General features: G+C 45.0%; 1 protein-coding gene and 1 non-coding gene across 4 annotated transcripts; one reads left to right on the top strand and one right to left on the bottom strand.

Annotated features, from left to right (window-relative positions):
• Positions 1–51: 51 nt before the first annotated feature.
• TRNAV-AAC lies at positions 52–124 on the top strand. The gene has a single exon. It is a non-coding gene; the product is annotated as a tRNA-Val (tRNA).
• A 5,272-nt stretch (positions 125–5,396) lies between these two features.
• On the bottom strand, positions 5,397–22,197 carry USPL1 (ubiquitin specific peptidase like 1). 3 transcript variants are annotated; one of them, XM_033051542.1, is made up of 8 exons: positions 22,146–22,197; positions 17,178–17,306; positions 15,274–15,931; positions 13,062–13,148; positions 12,511–12,640; positions 11,155–11,280; positions 10,333–10,493; positions 5,397–8,822 (listed from the first exon to the last, which is right to left on the bottom strand). In XM_033051542.1, exons 3-8 carry the CDS (start codon positions 15,632–15,634, stop codon positions 6,964–6,966), a joined length of 2,724 nt encoding a protein of 907 aa, XP_032907433.1. In that variant the 5' UTR covers positions 15,635–15,931; positions 17,178–17,306; positions 22,146–22,197; the 3' UTR covers positions 5,397–6,963. The 3 variants fall into 3 exon arrangements, with proteins under 3 accessions (XP_032907433.1, XP_032907431.1, XP_032907432.1); XM_033051540.1 differs by lacking the exon at positions 22,146–22,197 and adding an exon at positions 17,853–22,072; XM_033051541.2 differs by lacking the exon at positions 22,146–22,197 and adding an exon at positions 17,924–22,071.
• Between the last annotated feature and the right edge of the window lie 80 nt (positions 22,198–22,277).

Raw genomic sequence — 22,277 nt, 5'->3', positions numbered from 1 at the left:
CTCCTTCCGATTGGCCAAGGGCGACTGCAGGAGAGGCCGGTAACAGCGGGAGTTTCCGTAGTGTAGTGGTTATCACGTTCGCCTAACACGCGAAAGGTCCCCGGTTCGAAACCGGGCGGAAACACCATGTTTTTTCCGCTTCCCGTCACCGCGGCCGCGCTCCCTGGTTCCTGCTCCAGAGCGCGGCGATTTCCGCGTGGGGCACGTTCCCCGCCCGGGGGTGCGGGAGGGCGAGCGGCCTACGGGGCTGCGGCGGGGCCGGGAGCCAGCAGCAGGGGCTGGGCTTGGGGGCTGGGCTGAGGTTCTGCTTCATTCCCACGCAGTTCTCCGGAAACGCATTTTTCCCTGAAAGATCGCCCAGAGAAGGGGAAATGAGCGTCAGCTGAAACGGGGTGGACGTCATCAGAAAAAACTTGGGACAAAAAGTACAACCGATTGCCGTGGGTATTACAGAAGCCCCCTCAAATATTAACTTATGTGAAAAGCATAATATAAACGCAGGCTGGAAACAACCGGCCCCTACTTCCTTACACTCCTTTCCCAGCATTTCCTCTTCTTGGTGAGCCCTGCGGCTCCACCGTGTTCTCCTGGGCTATGCAGCTTCAGCATCTTCCCAGGCAAACAATCACCCCGTGTTTGTGCTCAGCAGTGTAAAACCAAAAATGCCTTAAACTCCATCAGCCTTATCCCACTAAGTTCTCTTCTCTATTGCTCTGCCTGCATGCTTAGATCCATACTTAGACTGGAAATTCTTCCACTCGGAGACCGAATCCTGGTGGACTTCAAAGCGCAGCACACACTTTTGAGCATAGGGAACATGCTTTGCTCTGAGCACGAAGGTGCTCACATCAAGAGCAGCTGTTTAGCTTTGCAAAAGGAACACAGACAAGACACAATGGCTCTTGCTGATACAATGTCAGGGTGGGAATAATTACTTAAAGCAAAAAGCTGCAATGGAAGAATAAATGGCAATAGCCAGCCATGAAAAACATTAAGATCAAAATCAGATTTTTAATCAGCACTACAGTAGGTTTCTTGAACAGTGCTCTAGCAGGTATACAGCTAGAAATCCATCCAGGCAGCTCCTTTAGCAGATGTGATGGTTTATTGTAGGCAGGATGCAAGAAGGCAGCTCTGTTTTTCACCCTTTACTGTGTTACAACAAGTGTTTGAATGTGTCATCACTCAAGTAGTAAGATCTGAATCACAGCACCATTTCTGCAGAGCTACAGACTGAGGGCAGTGGCTGGAAAGCCGACCAGTGGAAAAGGACCTGGGAGTGCTGGCAAACAGCAGCAGGACATGAGCCAGCTGTGCCCAAGTGGCCAAAAAGGCCAATGGCATCCTGGCCTGTATCAGATCTAGTGTGGCCAGCAGGAGCAGGGTAGTAATTGTCCCCCTTTACTGGGCACTGGTGAGGCCACGCCTCAAGTTGTGTGTCCAGTTTTGGGCCCCTCACTGTAAGAAGGACATTGAGGGGCTGGAGTGTTTCCAGAGAAGGGCAACAGAACTGGGGAAGGGTCTGGAGCACAAGTCCTGTGAGGAGCAGCTGAGGGTATTTAGCTGGGAGAAAAGGAGGCTCAGCGGGGACCTTACTGCTCTCCATAACTACAGTAATTTCACGACTATAAGGCGCACCCTTTTGACTAAAATCTCCCCCCAAAACCGGAAGTGCGCCTTATAGTCCGGTGCGCCTTATCTGATCTACAAAGTTGCAACATTTGCCACCCCGGAAGTGAGAGCCCGTCGGCATCGGGGCCGCCCCCGCGCGGGGCGGACGCGCCGGCTTCGGGGCCGCCCCCGCGCGGGCCGTACCCGCCGGCTTCGGGGCCGCCCCCGCGCGGGGCGGACCCGCCGGCTTCGGGGCCGCCCCCGCGCGGGGCGGACCCGCCGGTATCGGGGCCTCCCCGCCGGCATCGGGGCCGCCCCCGCGCGGGGCGGACCCGCCGGCATCGGGGCCTCCCCGCTGGCATCGGGGCCGCCCCCGCGCGGGGCGGACGCGCCGGCTTCGGGGCCGCCCCCGCGCGGGCCGTCCCGCCGGCATCGGGGCCGCCCCCGCGCGGGGCGGACCCGCCGGTATCGGGGCCGCCCCCGCCGGCATCGGGGCCGCCCCCGCGCGGGGCGGACCCGCCGGTATCGGGGCCGCCCCCGCCGGCATCGGGGCCGCCCCCGCGCGGGGCGGACCCGCCGGTATCGGGGCCGCCCCCGCCGGCATCGGGGCCGCCCCCGCGCGGGGCGGACCCGCCGGTATCGGGGCCTCCCCGCCGGCTTCGGGGCCGCCCCCGCGCGGGGCGGACGCGCCGGCTTCGGGGCCGCCCCCCGCGCGGGCCGTCCCGCCGGCATCGGGGCCGCCCCCGCGCGGGGCGGACCCGCCGGTATCGGGGCCGCCCCCGCGCGGGGCGGACCCGCCGGTATCGGGGCCGCCCCCGCCGGCATCGGGGCCGCCCCCGTGCGGGGCGGACCCGCCGGTATCGGGGCCGCCCCCGCCGGCATCGGGGCCGCCCCCGCGCGGGGCGGACCCGCCGGTATCGGGGCCGCCTCCGCCGGCATCGGGGCCGCCCCCGCGCGGGGCGGACCCGCCGGTATCGGGGCCGCCCCCGCCGGCATCGGGGCCGCCCCCGCGCGGGGCGGACCCGCCGGTATCGGGGCCGCCCCCGCCGGCATCGGGGCCGCCCCCGCGCGGGGCGGACCCGCCGGTATCGGGGCCTCCCCGCCGGCTTCGGGGCCGCCCCCGCGCGGGGCGGACCCGCCGGTATCGGGGCCGCCCCCGCCGGCATCGGGGCCGCCCCCGCGCGGGGCGGACCCGTCGGTATCGGGGCCGCCCCCGCCGGCATCGGGGCCGCCCCCGCGCGGGGCGGACCCGCCGGTATCGGGGCCGCCCCCGCCGGCATCGGGGCCGCCCCCGCGCGGGGCGGACCCGCCGGTATCGGGGCCTCCCCGCCGGCTTCGGGGCCGCCCCCGCGCGGGGCGGACCCGCCGGTATCGGGGCCTCCCCGCCGGCTTCGGGGCCGCCCCCGCGCGGGGCGGACCCGCCGGCTTCGGGGCCGCCCCTGCGCGGGGTGGACCCGCCGGTATCGGGGCCTCCCCGCCGGCTTCGGGGCCGCCCCCGCGCGGGGCGGACCCGCCGGCTTCGGGGCCACCCCCGCGCGGGGCCGGCCCGCCGACATTGGGACGGCTCCCTTGCGGGGGGTGTTAAAGCCGCAGGAATCGGATCGGCTGCTGCGCGGGGGGGGGCGAAAGCCGCAGGGATCGGATCGGCTGCTGCGCGGGCGGGGCGAAAGCCCCCGGAAACACGGCGGCCGCTGCGCGGGGGGGGCGAAAGCCCCCGGAATCACGGCGGTCGCCGCGCGGGGGGGGCGAAAGCCCCCGGAATCACGGCGGCCGCTGCGCGGGGGGGGCGAAAGCCCCCGGAATCACGGCGGCCGCCGCGCGGGGGGGGCGAAAGCCCCCGGAATCACGGCGGCCGCTGCGCGGGGGGGGCGAAAGCCCCCGGAAACACGGCGGCCGCCGCGCGGGGGGGGTGAAAGCCCCCGGAATCACGGCGGTCGCCGCGCGGGTGGGGCGAAAACCCCCAGAAGCACGGCGGCCGCTGCGCGGGGGGGGGCGAAAGCCCCCGGAATCACGGCGGTCGCCGCGCGGGGGGGGCGAAAGCCCCCGGAATCACGGCGGCCGCCGCGCGGGGGGGGCGAAAGCCCCCGGAATCACGGCGGCCGCCGCGCGGGGGGGGCGAAAGCCCCCGGAATCACGGCGGCCGCCGCGCGGGGGGGGCGAAAGCCCCCGGAATCACGGCGGCCGCTGCCCGGGGGGGGCGAAAGCCCCCGGAAACACGGCGGCCGCCGCGCGGGGGGGGTGAAAGCCCCCGGAATCACGGCGGTCGCCGCGCGGGTGGGGCGAAAACCCCCAGAAGCACGGCGGCCGCCATGCGGAGAGGGGGAAAACCGCCAGAATCGGAGCGGCTGCCACGCGGGGAGGGGGCAAGCAGCTGGAATCGGGGCAGCGGCGGCACGGGGCAAGCCTGCCGGCATTGGGTCACCCGGAGCGCCAGGGAACTCCCGGAACAGCGGGGCCCTGGGGATGCTGCACGGAGCGGCGGTGGGCATAGCCCGGCCCTGCCGGGTACAGGCAGGCCCGGGAGCCAATGGCTGCCGGATTGAGGCGGGGCCTCGGCCAGCAAGCGTGCGGGAGGAGCTGGGGGCGGAGCCTCGCTGCAAAAAAAAACCCGGTGCGCCTTATAGACCGGTGCGCCTTATCTGATCTACAAAGTTGCAAAATGTGCCGGCTCCCGGGGGGTGCGCCTTATAGTCCGGTGCGCCTTATGGTCGTGAAATTACTGTACTTAAAAAGAGAGTGTAGCCAGGTGGGGGCAGGCCTTTTCTCCTAGGTAATAAGAGACAGGATGAGAGGAAATGGTTTCAAGTTGTGCCATGGGAGGTTAGACTGGATGTTAGGAAAAAATCTCCTCTCTGAAAGGATGGTTAGGAATTGAAAAAGACTGCCCAAGGAAGTGGTGGAGTAACCATCCCAGGAACTGTTCAAAAATGCAGATGTGGCATTTGAGGACATGGTGTAGTGGTGAAGATGGCAGTGCTCAAAGCCATTAGACTTAGGGAAATTCACCCTAGAACACTGATAAAACCTCCATAATACAGTGGCCACATTCTGATCACTACCTGTACTTGCTATATGCCCACCTGGTGTATTTCCAATTGACAGAAAACTACTACAATACTTTGTATTCTATTCATGGCAAATTAAGAGCTGCATTTAAAAACTACTCAATATAAAACGCCAAGTAACATTTCAAATTCCAACCAGTTTCTTTGGTCATGGGGTTTCCATTCAGTCTCAGCTGAATTCTCACTTGCACAGGATCGGAGGCAGTAAAACATTTATGGAAAAAAATCTGCACTCCATCATCTTTAGTTTTCTGTTTCAGAATAAAAGGCAGCCAGGAGCATGCAGCACCAACAGATTTATTTTCATACCTACTTTAATCTCAAGAGCTATTTGTTTGCTCTTAGAGCTTTTATACACACCTGTACCTACACTGAATCCCATGCAGCTGCAGACCACACACTCCCAACTTCAGTTTGTGGAAGGGGTGCCAGTGGTGACCAGAGGTCCTTGCTTCTGTCTAGGTGTGGACGTGTGCCCCCACACCCTCCCTCCTCTGCCACGAATCTCATTATAAACCTCTCCACCAGGGCCACCAGGACCTCCTCATCCTCTAGCAGGGTCTCTTCCTCTTGTTGTCCTATGTATTCTGCATCACCAACTCTGGGCTCGCCGCTTTACTCACCCTGAGTCTCTGTTGTGTCCTAAGCTACTGGTGAAGGAGCTCCCATGTCACAGCTGGTCATTGCAACCCATTCATGGATAAATCAAACTCATTTTGGTCAGCTTTTTTTTGTTTGTTTGTTTTAATTAGGGAATTCACAAACGGGCAAACATTTCACAAGCAGTACACCAGCCCTTAACATTCAGAATCCATTCTGACTTGTATTTTGTGTTTTGTATTGGAACATTACCAATTACAGTATTTAAAACAAAGAAGCAGCTCAAGTTCTTCACAATAACTTAAATTTCAAAAATTAAAACATTCACTGCCTGAAGTACCAGTTTGATAACAATGTACCCAATTGCAGCAGAAATAAGTTGATACGGTGAGTTCAGGGCCACTGATAGTTTTTCAAACACTATTTAAACCTAGTTCAAACAATTCAAAATCATTAGAATCTGTAGCCATGCCTTATAATAACATTATGTTCAACTGCATCTACTGGAAAACTAAGACTGAGCATTTAATGTTCCGAACTTGGGAACTAAAACAATGAAAAAATGGAGAATGCCTCTAAAAATACCTGATATAAAGACTTGCTGATAAAATCCTTATTTCCAAGAACAAGAAAAATGTACAGCTAATCTAATTTGGCATATAATACCCTCAGCTTTGTGTCTATGCATTTAAAAAAGACTCCAATATAGCAAAATGAGATCTGTACAAACCCAGAAACCAAGGTGTGAATCCCCCTGCTTACTGCTGTCTTGCCACATTTTTCCATTACTTTCTTCCTACTGACCTTTGCCTCTCCTTGGCATCTCACATACGGTCAGGGGTGCACTGCCTGAGTAATAAAAAACTCCAAGTGACAACAGTAAAAGGCATTAACTTACGGTTAAATTAAATCTAAGAAACCTTTCTTTTATTAAATGTTTTTGCAGCTATGAAAAACTAACGGGTACATCTGATATTCTTTCTTAGTGATGCAAACCCTGGACTGAATCTTACTAATTCTACTTTAAAAAAAAAAAACCTTGCTCAGAAGATATTTTACCAAGTTATATTTGCATTTGCCCAGGATGAAAACTCAGTAGGTGCTGTAACTTTAAATAGAAAAATTTCTACCATATATCCACTGTTTCTTGGATCCAAGGAGTGTATATATCAGCATGAGCTTGTAGAACAGTAGTTCTGTAATGAACTCAATGCCAGTCTAAAGTTTATAATGCTACAAATGATCTTCAAATAAGGAGATGCAAAATTCCCAAATTACAGAAGGTACTTAATTTTTTTTTTAAATGTTGGACAAAATAACTTCAGGAGTTGAGTGGAAAATCACTACTACAAAAATAGTATTTCTTACACTATTACATCATCAAGACTACAGAACTCAAACTCACTAGAGTATGGAAGTTTTTGATATTAAAAGCAGCAAAAATTAAGACTCATAGGAGCTTTTAATTAAAAATCATGATATCTGACTAAAATAACTGCTTCTCAGGAAAAATAAAATTCATTAAACCCTGATTTGCTTGTTACAATAAAATATTAAGAAACCCCCCCAAATGAACATTGTTCAAGTACAGCCAGTGTGCAATTAAACTATTTATAAAATATAATTTAGTAGTGCTTTGTTTCAAAATATACATAACACTGAAAAAAAACCTCAAGAAACTGAGTATTTACCAAGTCTCAAACAGAGTTTCATCAAAATGAGGCAGATCTATGTCACCTGTCATTGAGCTTGGTGCTGAAATGGAGAACAGATCTTCAAGGATATCATCTCTCACAGGACTTTCAAAAGAAAGTTTTTTCACACTGTGTCTGTTAATTGCATCAAGCTCTGAATTAGTGTCCTTTACAGGACTGTAGTAATTGTGGTCCTCGCTTGTCACTGTTGCCTGTGGCACACTGGTGCTCTCATGGGGCACAGTGGTTGCCACGCTGCTGTGCACCATCTCCATGTACATACACTCATCCTCGCTCTTTGCAGTCTCCAAGGAAGCGACAGTCGAGGTAGGGGACAGTAATTCCGCCAGTATTTCATCAGTGTTATCAGGGCCAGTGCAGCCTGGCACAGCATCTGCATTAAATCCAGATTCATTACCTGTGACATCAATCTGATACTGCAGCTCCCTTAAAAAGCTCTGCAATAATTCACTGTCATTTTTAGATTCAGTCTGCGATGGGGTGCTTACGTCTCCACTTACAAGCTTTTCCTGTTTCATCTGTTCCACTGCTAATCTGTCCAGTGAAGCCAACTTCTTCTTTTTAGCATTAAGTTTTTTTAACAATTTCAGGCGGAGTTTTTTTGTTTTGTCACTGTCTGACTCTTCTGCCTTACCAGATGAAGGGAACTGAGCCACTTTACCTGAGGTATCCAACGTACTTTCTGGCTTAATCCAAGTTGGACCTACAACAGTGGTATGATTTGCTGTTGGAAGACAAGTGCTTTGAGAAAACCCTTTGAAATTTGATGAAGGATGAGTATTATTACTCTGAGGAGCCAGTAACTTTGAGGTCTTAGTTGTTTTCTTTGTACCTCTGCTTTGAAATCCACCAAAGTTACTCGCGCCCTTAGCTGGCAGCTGAACTTCACTTATTTTTTGCACGGAGGGAGTTTTGCAACTTCTCTCATTCTCGAGAGCTGAGGCACTTGAAGGTATAAAAGAAGTATTCTTGCTTAATAATTTTTTTACCCAGCTTCCTACAAATCCTCCTTTTTGGTGTTTGTTTGAGGGCTGAACTTGAGAATTAACTACAGTTTTGCTTGCATCTTTCAAGTCAGGTGATTTTTGTGTAGTATTTTCTACTGCTAACAACTTCTTGTTTAGCAGTTCTGAATTTAGTCTACATTCTCTGTTAGTTAAATTAGTTCTATTATTTAATTGGGAAGATGATGAGTCAGATGAATCTGGGTCATAGTTTTTGGGCACAGGAGGAGTAATATTTACTGGGTTCAACTCTTCTAGAGGTAAGCAAGTACTGGAATTTTCATATAACATGGATTTATTGTTCAGAGCTAGACTAGCTCCAGCAAACTCTCCTGTATATGGAGTGCTAAGCGAAAAAGCTGGTTCCTGCTGTTGTGGTGTGCCCCATCCATCAAGAAGGTTATTTCCCACCATCTGTCCATTAGGCAGCAATTTATCTTCTGAGTCAACTGGAACTTCTTCAAGCATCACTGTTACAAGATCATCATCTGCTAAGTTTTCTAAACCATGATGAACAATACTTTTGTCCTCAGGTACTTGCTGCCGTTTCTTCTCTGGAGTCCTCACAGAATCCTCTTTGTGGTGTTCTGCAGGTGTTCTGCAGACAGTGCTATCAAAACTACAATGCAACTCTGTGGAATTTGAATGTACGTTATTAAGAGGAAGATCTTCACTATTTTTACTTTGGAACTGTGAATTCAGTTCTTCTGGTACACGGGATGCTTTCTTTTCCCAGAAAACAATATGAATCTCTGAAGGAGGAACTTCAAACCTTTTATGTCTCTTGCAATATGGACCCTTTAAATCATCACATTCAAGCCAAGTTCCTGAAAAACAGAAACCAGTGCAGAGACTCAGAGACTTTTAAAATTTGTCACTATCCTCACACTTGTCAAGTATTTTTATTAACCCATTCCCCTGACAAGCAGAAAATAGAGGATTTTTTTCCTCCAGAGAAAACTGGGAGACTACCACTGTAAAAAGATCAAATACAAGAAGAACTTGCAGCAATATTATTACAGGTCAGAGTAGGTCAACCATAAAACAAAGCCAGCTAAGGGATTTTTTTGGCTGAAACATCTTGTCTGAAAATACCCTCACAAGTCTGAGGCAAGAACCACCTCTCAAATTAAGTTTCTCTATAGACCTTTTCACTGCCTGGGTAGGAAGCACAGGGGCTAAAAAGAAACTTCTCATTTCAATACTCTTGGCTCATCACCTGCAAACTGTTCATAGATCATGAAAGAAAATTTTGCAGTTCCAAGAATTTTAAAACAGATATATATGACATACAGGAGGTTCTTAACTAGGCATTTCCCAGTTGCTTCCTCTTCCCATTTTGTTTTTATTTCTGGCAGTGTGACTTTGATAATTTTCATGTTGTCACAACACTTCATAAGACTGTAACCCATGCTCTCTACAGAGGCATGATTATCAAAATACCACCTTTTCACCTTCTCCAATTAAGGATCTTCCATCAGTGGTAGAGCCATCTTACCATTAGTAATGTTTCTAACACGGATTTGTGCCTCCCACCCCTGAGGTGCCATGAAGTTCATTAGTTGTACATAGTACCATAGGTTACCTTGTTTCCAGCCAAGAATGGATGAATCACTGGTTTAAAAATAAACAATACTATTTGTTCCACAGTCATGGTCAGACTGGTTTTTTTAACTTTGACAGAGTTATGAAAGGAAAAAAAACTCTACAGCCAAATTACTTTTTCCAGTAAATGCACTGTGAGACAGCACAGTGCAGTTAAACCAACCAAAAACCTTCATTCTGAGAAACAAGTCCCCCCAGTTATTTGCAACATTTTAATATGAAGCTTAGAAGGCAGACAAAAGAAATCTTTGTTATTATATATCAACGGTTGAGACTACTGCAGTAACTCGTAAAACATTTCATGTAGACTCATGAAATATTATGGTAGATAAGAACCGTAAACTCTATCTTATCTCTCTTTTATGAAGAAATACTGAGGGAGCTGGGCCTGTTCAGCCTTGAGAAAAGAGAACGGGGAGGGGACCTCATCAGTGCCTGTAAGTATCCAGAGGGAGGTGTCAGAGGACAGTGCTGAGCTATAGGACGAGGCAACAGGCAGAGACTGACGCACAGCAAGTTCCACCTGAACATGAGGAAAAATTTCTTTGCTGTGCAGTGACCACAAACGGGAACAGGCTGCTCAGAGAGGCTGCAGAATTTCCTCATAGGAAATACGCAAGAACCATCTGGATGCCATCCAGTGCCATGTGCTCTGGGATGACCCTGCTTGAGCAGGCAAGCTGGATGACCCCCTGTAGTCCCTTCCAACCTGACCCATTCTGTGATTCTTACCATCAGGATTCAAAGACCAGCTTATGAAGTGCTTCTTATCTGTTTGGTACTGAACAACAGATGTTACTTGGTAGGTGTCTTCTTCAAATTTAAACGAATATTTCTCCAGGTTGTTATGTGGCAAGCCTTCCACAAAATGTAATGTTAATATTGAGGGTACTCTGACAAGGAAACAATAAAGAACCAGTTTATTACAATAAAACAGTGGCAAAAGTTCCTAATGCAAAAGTAAGACATCTCTAATAGTATGTGGTTCTGCCCTTACTATTCTACTTCCTCACAGACTCTTCAGATTGCATAGTAAGCACAAAGGGAAAAGAATATCCCAACTGGATATTCCATTTAATTATAGATTAGGGAAAAAAAAAAACAACACCAAATAAAGGATTCAGGGAGTGGGGAACAGTTGTAAAAAACCACTACTGTGCCATAAACACAGAAGCAAGGGACATTGCTCCAAAGTCAAATAAGTAAACAAATGATCAAACAACTTCTATCCATATCAGGGGCTGTGAAAAGGCTGACACTGGATATCAGTTGTCTGTATTTACTACTTGATAGTTAAGTATTTATGACCTAGCTCAAACACATGTGCTGATCAGCATGTTAAACACTGCTCTGTTTCATGTTTAGTAAACACTCTTTGCTATTTCAGCTTTTAAGAATGATCTAAAATCTTTAAAAGTGAGTACTGATCAGAGTTTAAGGTTTAGAATCTCTGCAAACCCACAGTAATAGTTTGGTTTCAAAAGTCATAAGTTCAATAAATGAAGTCTTAGAACTTTATGTATGTTACTTTCAAGTTCACATATTCAAACTTACTTTTCCAGGATCATCTGTCTTCTTTGAGATGTATTACCACAGTTATTACATGATCCAATATGAACAGCGTTAAGTGGGTGCCAATCAGGGATTACATTTGTAAATGTTGTAAGGGTTTTCTTCAATCTGGACACACACATACATTAAAAGAGTAAGCTGAGTTGGTGAACAGAAAACAATAAATATACATACTTTACCATGAAACAAGTCATAAAAACATTATAGCAAACCCAAATTCTATTCATGTTCATGCCATTTGTGTGGAATTCACTGTGACAGCATCGCATCCAAGTCAGCCCTGAATTCAGTTCTGCCAAATATCATCAATCACAATTTGTTTTCAGCATCCCTGTGGCCTTCAGTTTCACATTATTTGCTTTTTCTTCTTTTTAATGTTATCTCTGTTTCCTTTCCAACATAAGACAGACAGAGCTTGTACCAGGATCTGCGTAATTTACCAGCTAATACAGAATCTCAAGAAGAGAAGAAAGCAGCAACAAATTACCTGAGAATCCATGTTATACAGGACCTTATTTTTAAAAACCAGTACATTCATAGCAGAGATTACACAGAGGTTACATTGTATGAAAATACAATGTACGGGATATTAAAGTGAAGTAAAATAGTTCATTCATTAGCCACAGAAAGGACTTCCTCTACATTTAAGCAAAACTACAGTTTTCAACTTTTGAAAAAGCACAGAATGTAACAAAGGCTCTTGAAGACATCCTATTAACCAGGACTACATATTAACTTTCTAGAGTAACAGACAGAATTAATCTCATTCACTTAGGGATCTAGAATTTCATTATATAAACCTAAGATGGTGGAGAGAAACAGATGTTTATCATATTAAATGAGCTGTCTTCTGAAGGTGTCTCTCTTTTCCTGCTGACTCTAAAAGGAGCCTAAATTACGAGCTTGTACCTGTGGCTACACAGATCTAAATCAATTCTCAAAAAATTACTCCCCTGTAGCGCTATTTTAAAATAGATGTTAGAGAATCTCTGATTCTTTGTAACCCAAGTGAATATTCCAGGTATTTCTCAATAGCAGAAGTGTACTAGGCATACATTCTTTAGAACCACAACAATTTGTATACTCTCAGCAAAGTATCAGAGTGAACATGTCCAGAGACTCACACAGTTACCTATTGCTTCTTTCTTAATTACTTGTTATCAGGGCTGCTTAAGACATGGAACATAAGTAAAACTATTTGCAAATGAAAAAGCAGATCACGTAAAACTTCAACAACAAGCTTAAACCTAGAAATCTGAAGAAAACCAACTATTATATACAGATTTAAAAAGGTAAGGTAGAACAACTATATAGAAGCTACTTATACAAAAATCTCACCGGTCCTGGTATTTGTGGCCACAATGTATACATTCAAACTTCCATGAAAAGGAATGCAAGAACAGTTTCTCAGCTTGTTGATCTGCTTGTAAGAGATGCTGAAGTGCAAACACTGGATTCTTCATATTACCTTCAAAGATGGGGCAGAAAAACATGGTCACTAAAAATCTGAAATCACCTTTCAGTACCTCAAAAAGAAAGAAGATAAGCTTATTACTGTGATTTATATCTCAGTTATTATTTCAAGGCTCTATTTGTAATTTGTGTATTCTCACAGCAAAGGGAACGATCCATGTTATTAGGTTGCTATCAGTGACAATGTCATGATACAGCATAATTACAGAGATTATCTGCTCTCTAAAAAGTCAAAATGGGCAAAGGACAAACCAGTTGATCATACTGTAAAGTATGTGCAAGCCACCAACAGAAGCAAATGTATGTCCAAACTTTTTTGTATGCATACATACACATACATTTTTATGCGTGACATAAAAGGTTTACATCTAGGGTTTCCTGAAAGTAATTACTAAGACACTGCACTTATTACTTACCCAATTCACACTTCAGCTGAGGCTGAAGTTCTGTAAACATTTCCTTTCTGATGTCATTGAGCTGAGATTCTGCTTTTGGAAGAACATCTAAAGAAAAAAATACATGTGTCTTCATGTAGTCATGTAACAGGCCCCACACCTCTTCACACACACGCAGCCCAGGCATGCACTTCCTATCTGCAAACCAATGCTTTTCACAGTGACCCATTCTTGCCTAAGACTTGTTGGTAGAACAGACAATTCTTGGAATTAATCGATTAGAAAATTAGAGAAGAATTTACACAACTTACTCACAGTTTGCTGTGGTGTGCTGGCTGAAAACTACTTGATCTGACTTAAATTATGACTAAGAGTCTGCACCAACAGCTTTGTAGTAAAAATTTTTAAGGATAGTGTGACCACGCATTACAAATCCTGAAGATTCAGGGATTAAAAGAAAATTTTAAAACTTAAGTATTCAAACCAAAAGCACAGAAACTTGCTTACATGCTTTCTAAGGTTATACAACTCAAATAATAAAACATTTGAATGTATTGTCTCAGATTAAATACCAATTTCCTACGTGAGCCTTTAAAGTAGCAAAAATAATTTTTAATTTTAAAAAAACTTTTTACTTTAGATATATTAGTATTTTAATTTTGCATGTTGTTTAAACACAAATACATTCTTTAAGCACAAGCAAGAACATAACTTCTACTACACAGTCATGATCATAACCTGCAGAAATTAAAGGAAATATACAGAATAGCTGTTGAAACTGCTTATTACATATAAACTGTATATAGAAAAAAGAAGTTTCTCGTGGCTATATTGCTTTTGATTGCTTTTAAAAGCAGCTGTATGCAAAAGATACTGTAAAATTACACAGAAGAGCAGAATAATTCTACACCTATTCTCCACAAAAATACTCTTCATCCAATCCCCTCTCCGCTGTTACCCAAATAAACTAATTTGTTTTGCAGCAATTGTAATGAAAAGGTTCAAGTTCTTTCAAAACAACACAGTATTCCAACACTTAACATTTCCATTTAAGGGTTACTGCACACCAGAGCTCCTTTGCAAACACAGCCTAACAAAGACAAACATCTCAGACAGGTTCTAGGATGGCAGAGGGTTTCCCAGTAACAGCTGAGCACCTAAACTCAAGCAGCCTGACTACCTAGCAAGCACAGTATATTAACTAGTTCAGACTATTTCGGGGTTTTCTCCCTGCTTTGTAACATGGATTAAACCACTTTTGTACACAGTATTTTTTCCAGGAAAGACAGGACCTTATTCAAGTTACCTAGGGCTGTTCTGTGACTGTGGTTTACATATTCAAACACACATAGTCCAACAGCATGTCCACTGAAATTCAGGAGAGGTACTGGCTAACCAGAGAGTTTATTCTTTCTGTAACAGACCATGTCTTAGAAGTTTAGACTTATGACCCAATGGTCTAGCTCAAGAGAAATAAAAATCCCAAGACCTTAGTTTAGGAGTCTTAAACAGAATCCACAGAACAGGAAATGACTAAAAGCCACACCAGTAGAAGACAGTGACACATTCTCCACAGTTACAGTCCTCCAATGTGTTACGCCAAGCTGACCTGGTAACCTCCTGTTAAAGGTTACTGAGTACTCACTAACCCTTTCCAGACCATATGATCCAGGTTAATGTGTTTGACTGCTTCTGACTGAAGCAGGTTAGGAAACACTGTCATCTACAGCAGCTTGCAGACCTCAGGGGAAGCATTCCATCAATGAGCACAGCTGGAGCCAGAGAAGAGCTTACATTCCTAGCTTTACTATTTTCAGTGTGACAAGGCAATTGCTCATTTACACAAGGATATAAACCACAACAGATATTGTTTTGAAGATCAAGATTAGAACAGTATCCTAACATGTTAACCAACATAGGGGAAAGAAACAAAGTAAGGGCAAATTACATAAATAATTCATAATATCTTTATGTTGAATATGACAAAAAAAAATTAAGAGATGCCTGCTGTTTGATGCCTTCAAAGAGTGCATGTTTGTCCCAAGAAAAACAATTTGAGATGTTACCAGGATTTTGCTAGATAAAGTACAATATTTTGCAAAGTCATGGTAATAGTTGTATTTTGTGTCATATTGAAATAGAACGGAGGCATATATAAGTGCGCTGCACTAAATTCCACATATTTGTAGCGAATCAGTCTGACTGTGAGAAAAAAGCAGCTAAATTTACTCACCTTTTACTTTACTCCTTTTGCAGGTATTCAGAAGAATAGATGCTTGATTATAGTTTGTTAAGAGATTCTGGAATAAACATTTTCCATCGTTATATTCTTCTGTTAGAGCAGATTTTAATGTTTCTAAGTGTACCAGTGCTGACAAAATACAGTCTAACCAACAAAGATTATGTATGTTTCTCCACTGAAGACACAAACCTCTGGTTTTAGTGGGACCTTTATCCTCTTTGAGTGAAATTTCAGATGCTGTTGATAAAACCTCTGAATTTGGCAATGGTTGTGTTTTGAGACTAGAAGTCTTCGGTGGACTTTCTTGGTAGTTGTTGGTCTTGGTGGTTGTTTCAAAATCCACCTTCTGCATGCAGGACTCCACTTGGCTGCCAGGGTTTTGCTGATCATTTTGTAATGCATCGTGTAGGCTTGCCTTGGGAATACACAAACTATTCTGGTAGCCTTTCACAACAGAGTCTGCAGTAATGGTGTGCTCAACACTGAGCACATTGCTAGTTCTTGCTTTTTTTGGATCTGATTCAAAAGCAGAAAAGTCACTGGTCTCACTCAATTTCCTTTTCCTGTGAGTAGATGGAACTTGATGATTTTCAGAACCAGCAGAAGTAATTATGCTGTTTAACGGCTTATAACCAAGTGGGTAGATACACTAAAGGAAAGAAAGAAGGTTACAGCGAAATCTATGAAGCAATTTCAGGTAAACAAGAGCCAAAGAAAGTACAAAACACACTTTTAAAAATGGAGCTGAATCACAGAATCATAAAATGGCTTAGTTTGGAAAGGACCTTACAGACCATCCAGTTCCAAGCCCCCTTCCATGGGCAGGGACACCTTCTAGTGGACCGAATTGTTTAGACCCCCATCCAACCCAGCCATAGGGACTTCTGTAAAGTGATGTTTTAATTAAATCAGTACATATATTGAACATAGGTATGACAGGAAGGGTGTGTTATCCCATCACTGTCTTATAACCAAGTGTGATCTAAATCTATCAGTAGTGATACTTCAACACCACTTTTCCAGCAAATTCTTCCAACCTCTGCAAACAAGCTAATTTTGCTACGGAGAGTCCTCTTGTCTTATTCTGCTAAATCCATTCCTTTAGGATACAGATTTGACATCATCATCTCATGCCTGAGAGACTACTGGTGCCCAAACTGGCAGGGTATCTTTCAGCTAGCTCAATGACCAGGTGGCAACCAGAATACAGACAAATTCCTAATACGAATCTCCAGAACCATACTGTAATTAGTTAAAAGCAGGAAAGAATGTAAAAAACAACTCTGAGACCCATATCTAGTCTAGTTTCTACGAATTTAAGGGCACCAGTCTGTTTGGAATTGCTACACCCTCCCCACATACATGGAGCACTTAAGGGAGAGGTAGCAAAATCACAACTCAAATATTAAGCAGCACAGAAATCCAGCTACAGTTAAAATTAAAAAGGAAAAAAAAGGAAGAAAAATATGGCATTTACAATTATAAACCTATTTGCATTACCCACACTTAAAAGAGGGAAAATGGGAGACTCAGATCTGCTAGAGTTATGTACTAGTTACATGGATCACCAAATATTCACCTTCCACTCTGACTAGTACAAAGATTTATTTAGTACAATTTGCAATCCCTTGTTACATGAGAAGAACTCTCCTTTATTTCATTTTGATCTACACTTTTTAATCCTTTAGGGTAGCTACCTATGCCTACACACTGCATATACACAGGTTAGTTCTGTTTTTCCCTGTATGCAAGCAAATACCCTGCAGCACACAAGCACAGAGGGGTCCCATTTCAACAGTCTGCTCACCACCAACAAAATCATGGACTTAGAGAGTGTAACTGTTGAAGGCAAAGGCCTCTGCAGGGCCAAATAAAACTCTTTATTAGTGCAATACCTGAGGATTTTCACAAAGGAAAATAGACTCTTGGAAATTAAGGCGGTAAATTCGTAAACCTTGGATCTGACCCTTCTCTTTGCAGAGTGGACAATATTCATGTGCAGTTGTTTCCACAGGATTACAGTTCTAAAACAGAAACAAATCAAGAAAGATAAAGCAGCAAAAATTTACATATTTCATACATTATCCCAAGGTAAGACATACTTATCAAGGTACAAAATTATTATTCAACTTCTGGATATAATACAATACAATATAAAAAAGCAAACTACATTGGTTTCTTTTTTATTATTTTTAATATATTTGTATGGTAGCATGTTTTAAATAAATTTATACTTCTATTTAAATATTCAAGTAAGGTGTCTTTAGCAATACAATTATGCACATTTTATTCTACTTGAACTAAACCACAAGACCCTTATTGCAGGGAACACAAGCTCAGATCTTTGAAAGATGAATCAATTTTCATAGGAATGCAAACAGTTGTAAAAATTGTGCCAGTAAAAAAACATAGGCACATATTTAGTTAATCTTTCGCCATTGTTATAGATTTCCGTGGAAAATAATTTTGAGATTTTTTTTTTTTTTGGGTAAAATTAAGACCAATTAAAACTCTCTCAAAACAGAGAAAAATATGAACTTTGCACATATGTAAAACAAGTTTAAACTGACTTTTCCCAAATACCCCACCATGTGGAGTGTCGATTTCCCTATACCAGTCCCTTCTCCAATCACTTGCAAACCATTTGTAGTCTTCTGGGTATCCATCATTCTGAGCCACTGGCTAATTTATGTCACTTGTAACAATGTCATGACCACTAAGGATTTTTCAAAGACTCCTGAAAAATAAGAAGTGAATAAAACAATTAAAGAATAATTAGACTGAAGTTTGGGGAAAAAAATACCAATAACAATGCAGTTTGCATAATTCGTGGAAATTAATTCAGAAGAGTATTTCCTAAACTGAAAGTACATTTTTTTTGTTCTAATGCAGACTATGAACTCAAAACTTTAAATTAAGAACTACAGGGACCCAATCCTGCTCCTGTTGACTTGAAACTAACTAGATGCATGAGGATGTTGTTGAACTGCAGAGTCATCAATGCAGTACCTTTCCTTCAGCCCCAACTGTTCCCTTTTTATTACTTCACTGAAGAACATTCTCTCCCACACCATGATGTCCTTTCAACCCTATTATACAGTACAACAACTCTTTACCAAAAAAATAATTTCTCCAGGCATTCTTGAGACCAGTGTAAATACTAGTTCAACCTAAACCTACTTATAATATTTGGCAAGAAGAGACCCTACAGAACTGCACGGAATGCTAAAAACCAAGAGTGTGAATTAAAAATGCACAACAGAAAAACACAACCACTCAGATTTCAAATCAGACCCCCATGACAACTTAAGAGTGGGTCAAAATGAGATGATATCCTATTGATACTTCCAGTGTGTCCAGCAGCACTTTTCAGAATTAACTAGCTGCAGCATCTAGAGACGGTATTCCCTGACTGATGAAAACTAATGGCTGTAATAGAAGGCAAGAATGTAAAAATATCAATCTATGTGCCTAAGAGCACATTTAGCTTTTACAGTAATGTTGTAGGGTGCACAAGAAACAGCATGGTCCAGGGCTCATGCAAGGTGAAAATTAATGAATTAGCTCAAGGTATAAAAGCTTGTTGGACTATAAAGGAAAGACAAGCACCCTGACTTTTCACATAGCGGCAACAGCACTATCAAACTGCAACTCAACTCTTTTATCATATATTTAGTCTAGTCAGGAAGTTGACTTGTTTTATACAATTACAAGTTGTACAGATAACAACCTTTATCATGGAATAATTTTACATAACTTTATTTTTCAAGGGACTTTTAGTCAATTCCTTGGCATGAAGCAGCCTTAGCACTCCGGAGGAAACAAAAAACAGATCACATGACAGAAACTCCAGAGAAATTTCTCAGCACAAAAATTCAACACAAACTCAAAAGGTTAAGAACACTAAGAACCTGCAGGTTGCTCCATTTTAAGCATGCCCCTTGTTTTCATAAAACATATGTATTTCTTTGCAAGGTCCTGTTTATCCTATCAGCTCTCTCAAAAGGAAAGCAAGTTGTTTTTTTTCCGGTTGTGCTCAGTTTCTGCTACTTCTGTTTTTCTTTTTAATGCTTAAATACTGAGACGTATAAGATGTTCTGAAATGTACAATACCTCCCCCAGCTACAATCACCCAGCCAATAGTACCACAACACTGAAATAAAGACTTTTATTTCTTATGAATATAATAACATTTAAAAAAAAATAATTATCCTTTCAGTTCAAAGACAAACTACAATGGGCAAATAAAATGGGTCAGCCAATACTAGATTAACAGAGTGGTAACAAGAGGCCTGCCTGTACTCTTAAAAACTTCTACCATTACAGGAAGGTATTGGTGATCATAGCACAATGTACAAACACAGGGTGGGCATCAGATCAATACTGCCATCAAAAACAACCAAGTAAAAGACTGCCGCATCAACTACTGCAACAACTTACTGTAGCCACATGCAATAACTGCATTACAGTTTGGAAAGTACACAGGAACACACATTCAACCTTACTAGGTCATGTTTTAAACAATTAATGCTACTTTCCTTCTTTAAGTTGCAATATTGAAAAATGTAATGCAAAATATGCTACGGATGTGGCTTAATTATCACTATGCTATGGCTATGCTCCCTTGAGTAGATAAGCTGATCTAACAACTTGCTGCTGCAGAATAGGGGCATCACTTTTCTCTTTTATTTTCCTTCCCCCCACTTTCCCTGACAGCTCTTGTCCTCATCAGACTTTCTATGAACTAAATGAACTCACAAAACAGCAGAAAACTTAGTAAAGCACAAGTTTTTTCTGCTATTCCAGGCACTTAAATTTGCCTATGAAAACTCCAATGACTAGGGAAGGCAGAAGATAGAAAATAAGGAAAAAATGAAGGATTAGAGATGTATGGGCTTAAAATAGAACAGTTACATGTCTAAAGAACTGGCTGGATGGCCACATCCAAACAGCTGCAGCTCAACATACCAAGCACAAACCACTAATGAGTGGTGTCCCTCAAGGGCCCATACTGGAGCCAATACTGTTTATTATCTTCAGCAAAGACACACAGACTGTGGGATCTGGATTCTGCCCCTCCAGCCTGCTCTGGTGAGATCCTACCTGAAGTGCTGGGAACTGAGTAATGATGTGGACCTCGCTGGAGTGAGTGTAGAACACCTCTCCTACAAAGAAAGGCTGTGGGAGCTGGGATTGTTCAGTCTAGAGAAGAGCAGGCTCTGGGGAAACCTTACTGCAGCCTTTCAGTGCTTAAAAAAGGCTTACAAGGAAGATAGAGACCTTTTACTGGGATCTGTAGTGACAGTACAATGTGCAGTGGTTTTAAATTTAAAGAGGGCAGATTTAGATTGGATTAAAGGAAGAAATTCTCTGCAATCAGGATGGTGAGAGGTAGCTCAAGGAAGCCGTGGATGCTTCATCATTGGAAATGTTCAAGAACAGGTGGGACAGAGCTTAGAAGAACCTGGTCTAGGTGGAAGGTGTCCCTTAGGAGGGGGATTGGAACTAAATCATCTTTAAAGGTCCCTTCCAGCCCAAACCATCGCATCAAACGATTCATAGAAAAAGGGACCTGGGCCTTTTTGACAGTAACTGTATCTTGTGAACAGTACCTTACTGCAATCAGTTACAAACTGCAAAAAGCAGGCAACAACTTGTGATTACACTACAGTAAAGAGAACATCTCCTTGTTTAAAGGTTAAAAGGACATTTAAAAATAACCTTTTTGTCTGCCACCTTACAAGTCTTGTTTCCTTCCTCAAGGGGATATTGAAAAGATTAAAAGAAACACATATGAAGAAAAAGAAGCGTTGTTAGTTATCTTTCCATTCTGTACACAATAAGCAATCAGAGTATTAAGGTTTTTCTTTATTTGAGGTCATAACTACAAACATTCAAATCCCAGTCCTTCCTTCAAAAATCGACAGTTTTAGCCATGAAATGTATTTTGTTACATCTCACAGTAAAGTCATTCCTGTGAGACAGCAACTCTCTCTCCAGCACAGCCTGTAAGTACTGGGCAGAACTGCAAGGCTCTGTGGTGTGGGCTAACATGAATTCCTTTTCTGAAAACAGCCTAACACAGACTAAGCAAATAAAATTAAAGTTGATGACATTGCAAAACAAACCAGGGCAACATCATTACTGCACTGTTCTAAGAGTTTCTTCTACAGGCACACTTCTCTGAGACCTCCACACTAAATGCCTTTATGGGTGTATGACAAAGGACGGGGACTACGTTTTGCTGGCAGATCATTCAGTCCCTCTGAAACAAAAACGTGAGTGTAGGAAAAGCACAGCCTAAACTAGCGCAGTTTATTACAGCTGCAGCTAAGAGCAAGGCTTCAGGAAGGCAGGCGGTCTGTGTCCCCGGGCAGCGGCAATGAGAGGCCCGGGGGGTGGACGCCAACTAACCAGGCGTAGGGCAGGGCCGGCCCAGTGAGGGCTGCTGCCCTCCCTCCGTCCCTCCCACACCGAAACGTGCCCGGCTTTTTCAGACAGACCCACGGGCAAACTGCCTCCTGAGTTCCTACTCCACATCCAGAGCGATCCACGCGCTAGGAAAGACTGCAGAAAAAAAAGCGTTCACAGAGTTAATGGCTGAATACCAGAAGACCGTCCCGGGGGCGGGTGCGTGCGGACACACGCGGTTCGTCCCCGGGTGCATCTCTGAGCGAGCCGCGGAAGGCCCGCGCCCTTCCCCGCGCTGCTACTGACATGAAATACTCAGTCGGCATTTCGGGACCCGCGAGACGCCCGCGCTCTCCGCCCCGGCCGCACCGAAGGGACCGGGACAGGCCGGGCCCGCCGCTCCCGGCGCCAGCCGAGCCCCGGCCCGCTGTACTCGGCGGCCCCGCTCTCACCTGCGGCCGCCGCTCCCGGCTCCCGCCGCTGCCGCGGACCCCGCCGTGCGCGGCTCCCACCACCCGCCCGGCGGCCGCCGCTGCGCAGCTTCCGGCGCGCGCCCGCCGCCATGCGGGGCCGCCATGCGCGCC

The sequence above is a fragment of the Catharus ustulatus genome, chromosome 2 (genome assembly GCF_009819885.2).
Source record: "Catharus ustulatus isolate bCatUst1 chromosome 2, bCatUst1.pri.v2, whole genome shotgun sequence".
Taxonomy (NCBI): Eukaryota; Metazoa; Chordata; class Aves; order Passeriformes; family Turdidae; genus Catharus; species Catharus ustulatus.
This window is presented reverse-complemented; position numbering and strand designations above follow the sequence as displayed.

Bases quoted from the DNA above. Each gene is read 5' to 3' on its own strand.
- USPL1 (XM_033051540.1), bottom strand. From the start codon at position 17,951: ATGATGGATACCCAGAAGACTACAAATGGTTTGCAAGTGATTGGAGAA. The intron at 17,307-17,852 runs GTCAGTTTAAAC...TTTCTGTTTTAG, and splicing joins TGGTGGGGTATTTGGGAAAA to AACTGTAATCCTGTGGAAAC. The intron at 15,932-17,177 runs GTATTGCACTAA...TCTTTCCTTTAG, and splicing joins TCCTTTGTGAAAATCCTCAG to TGTATCTACCCACTTGGTTA.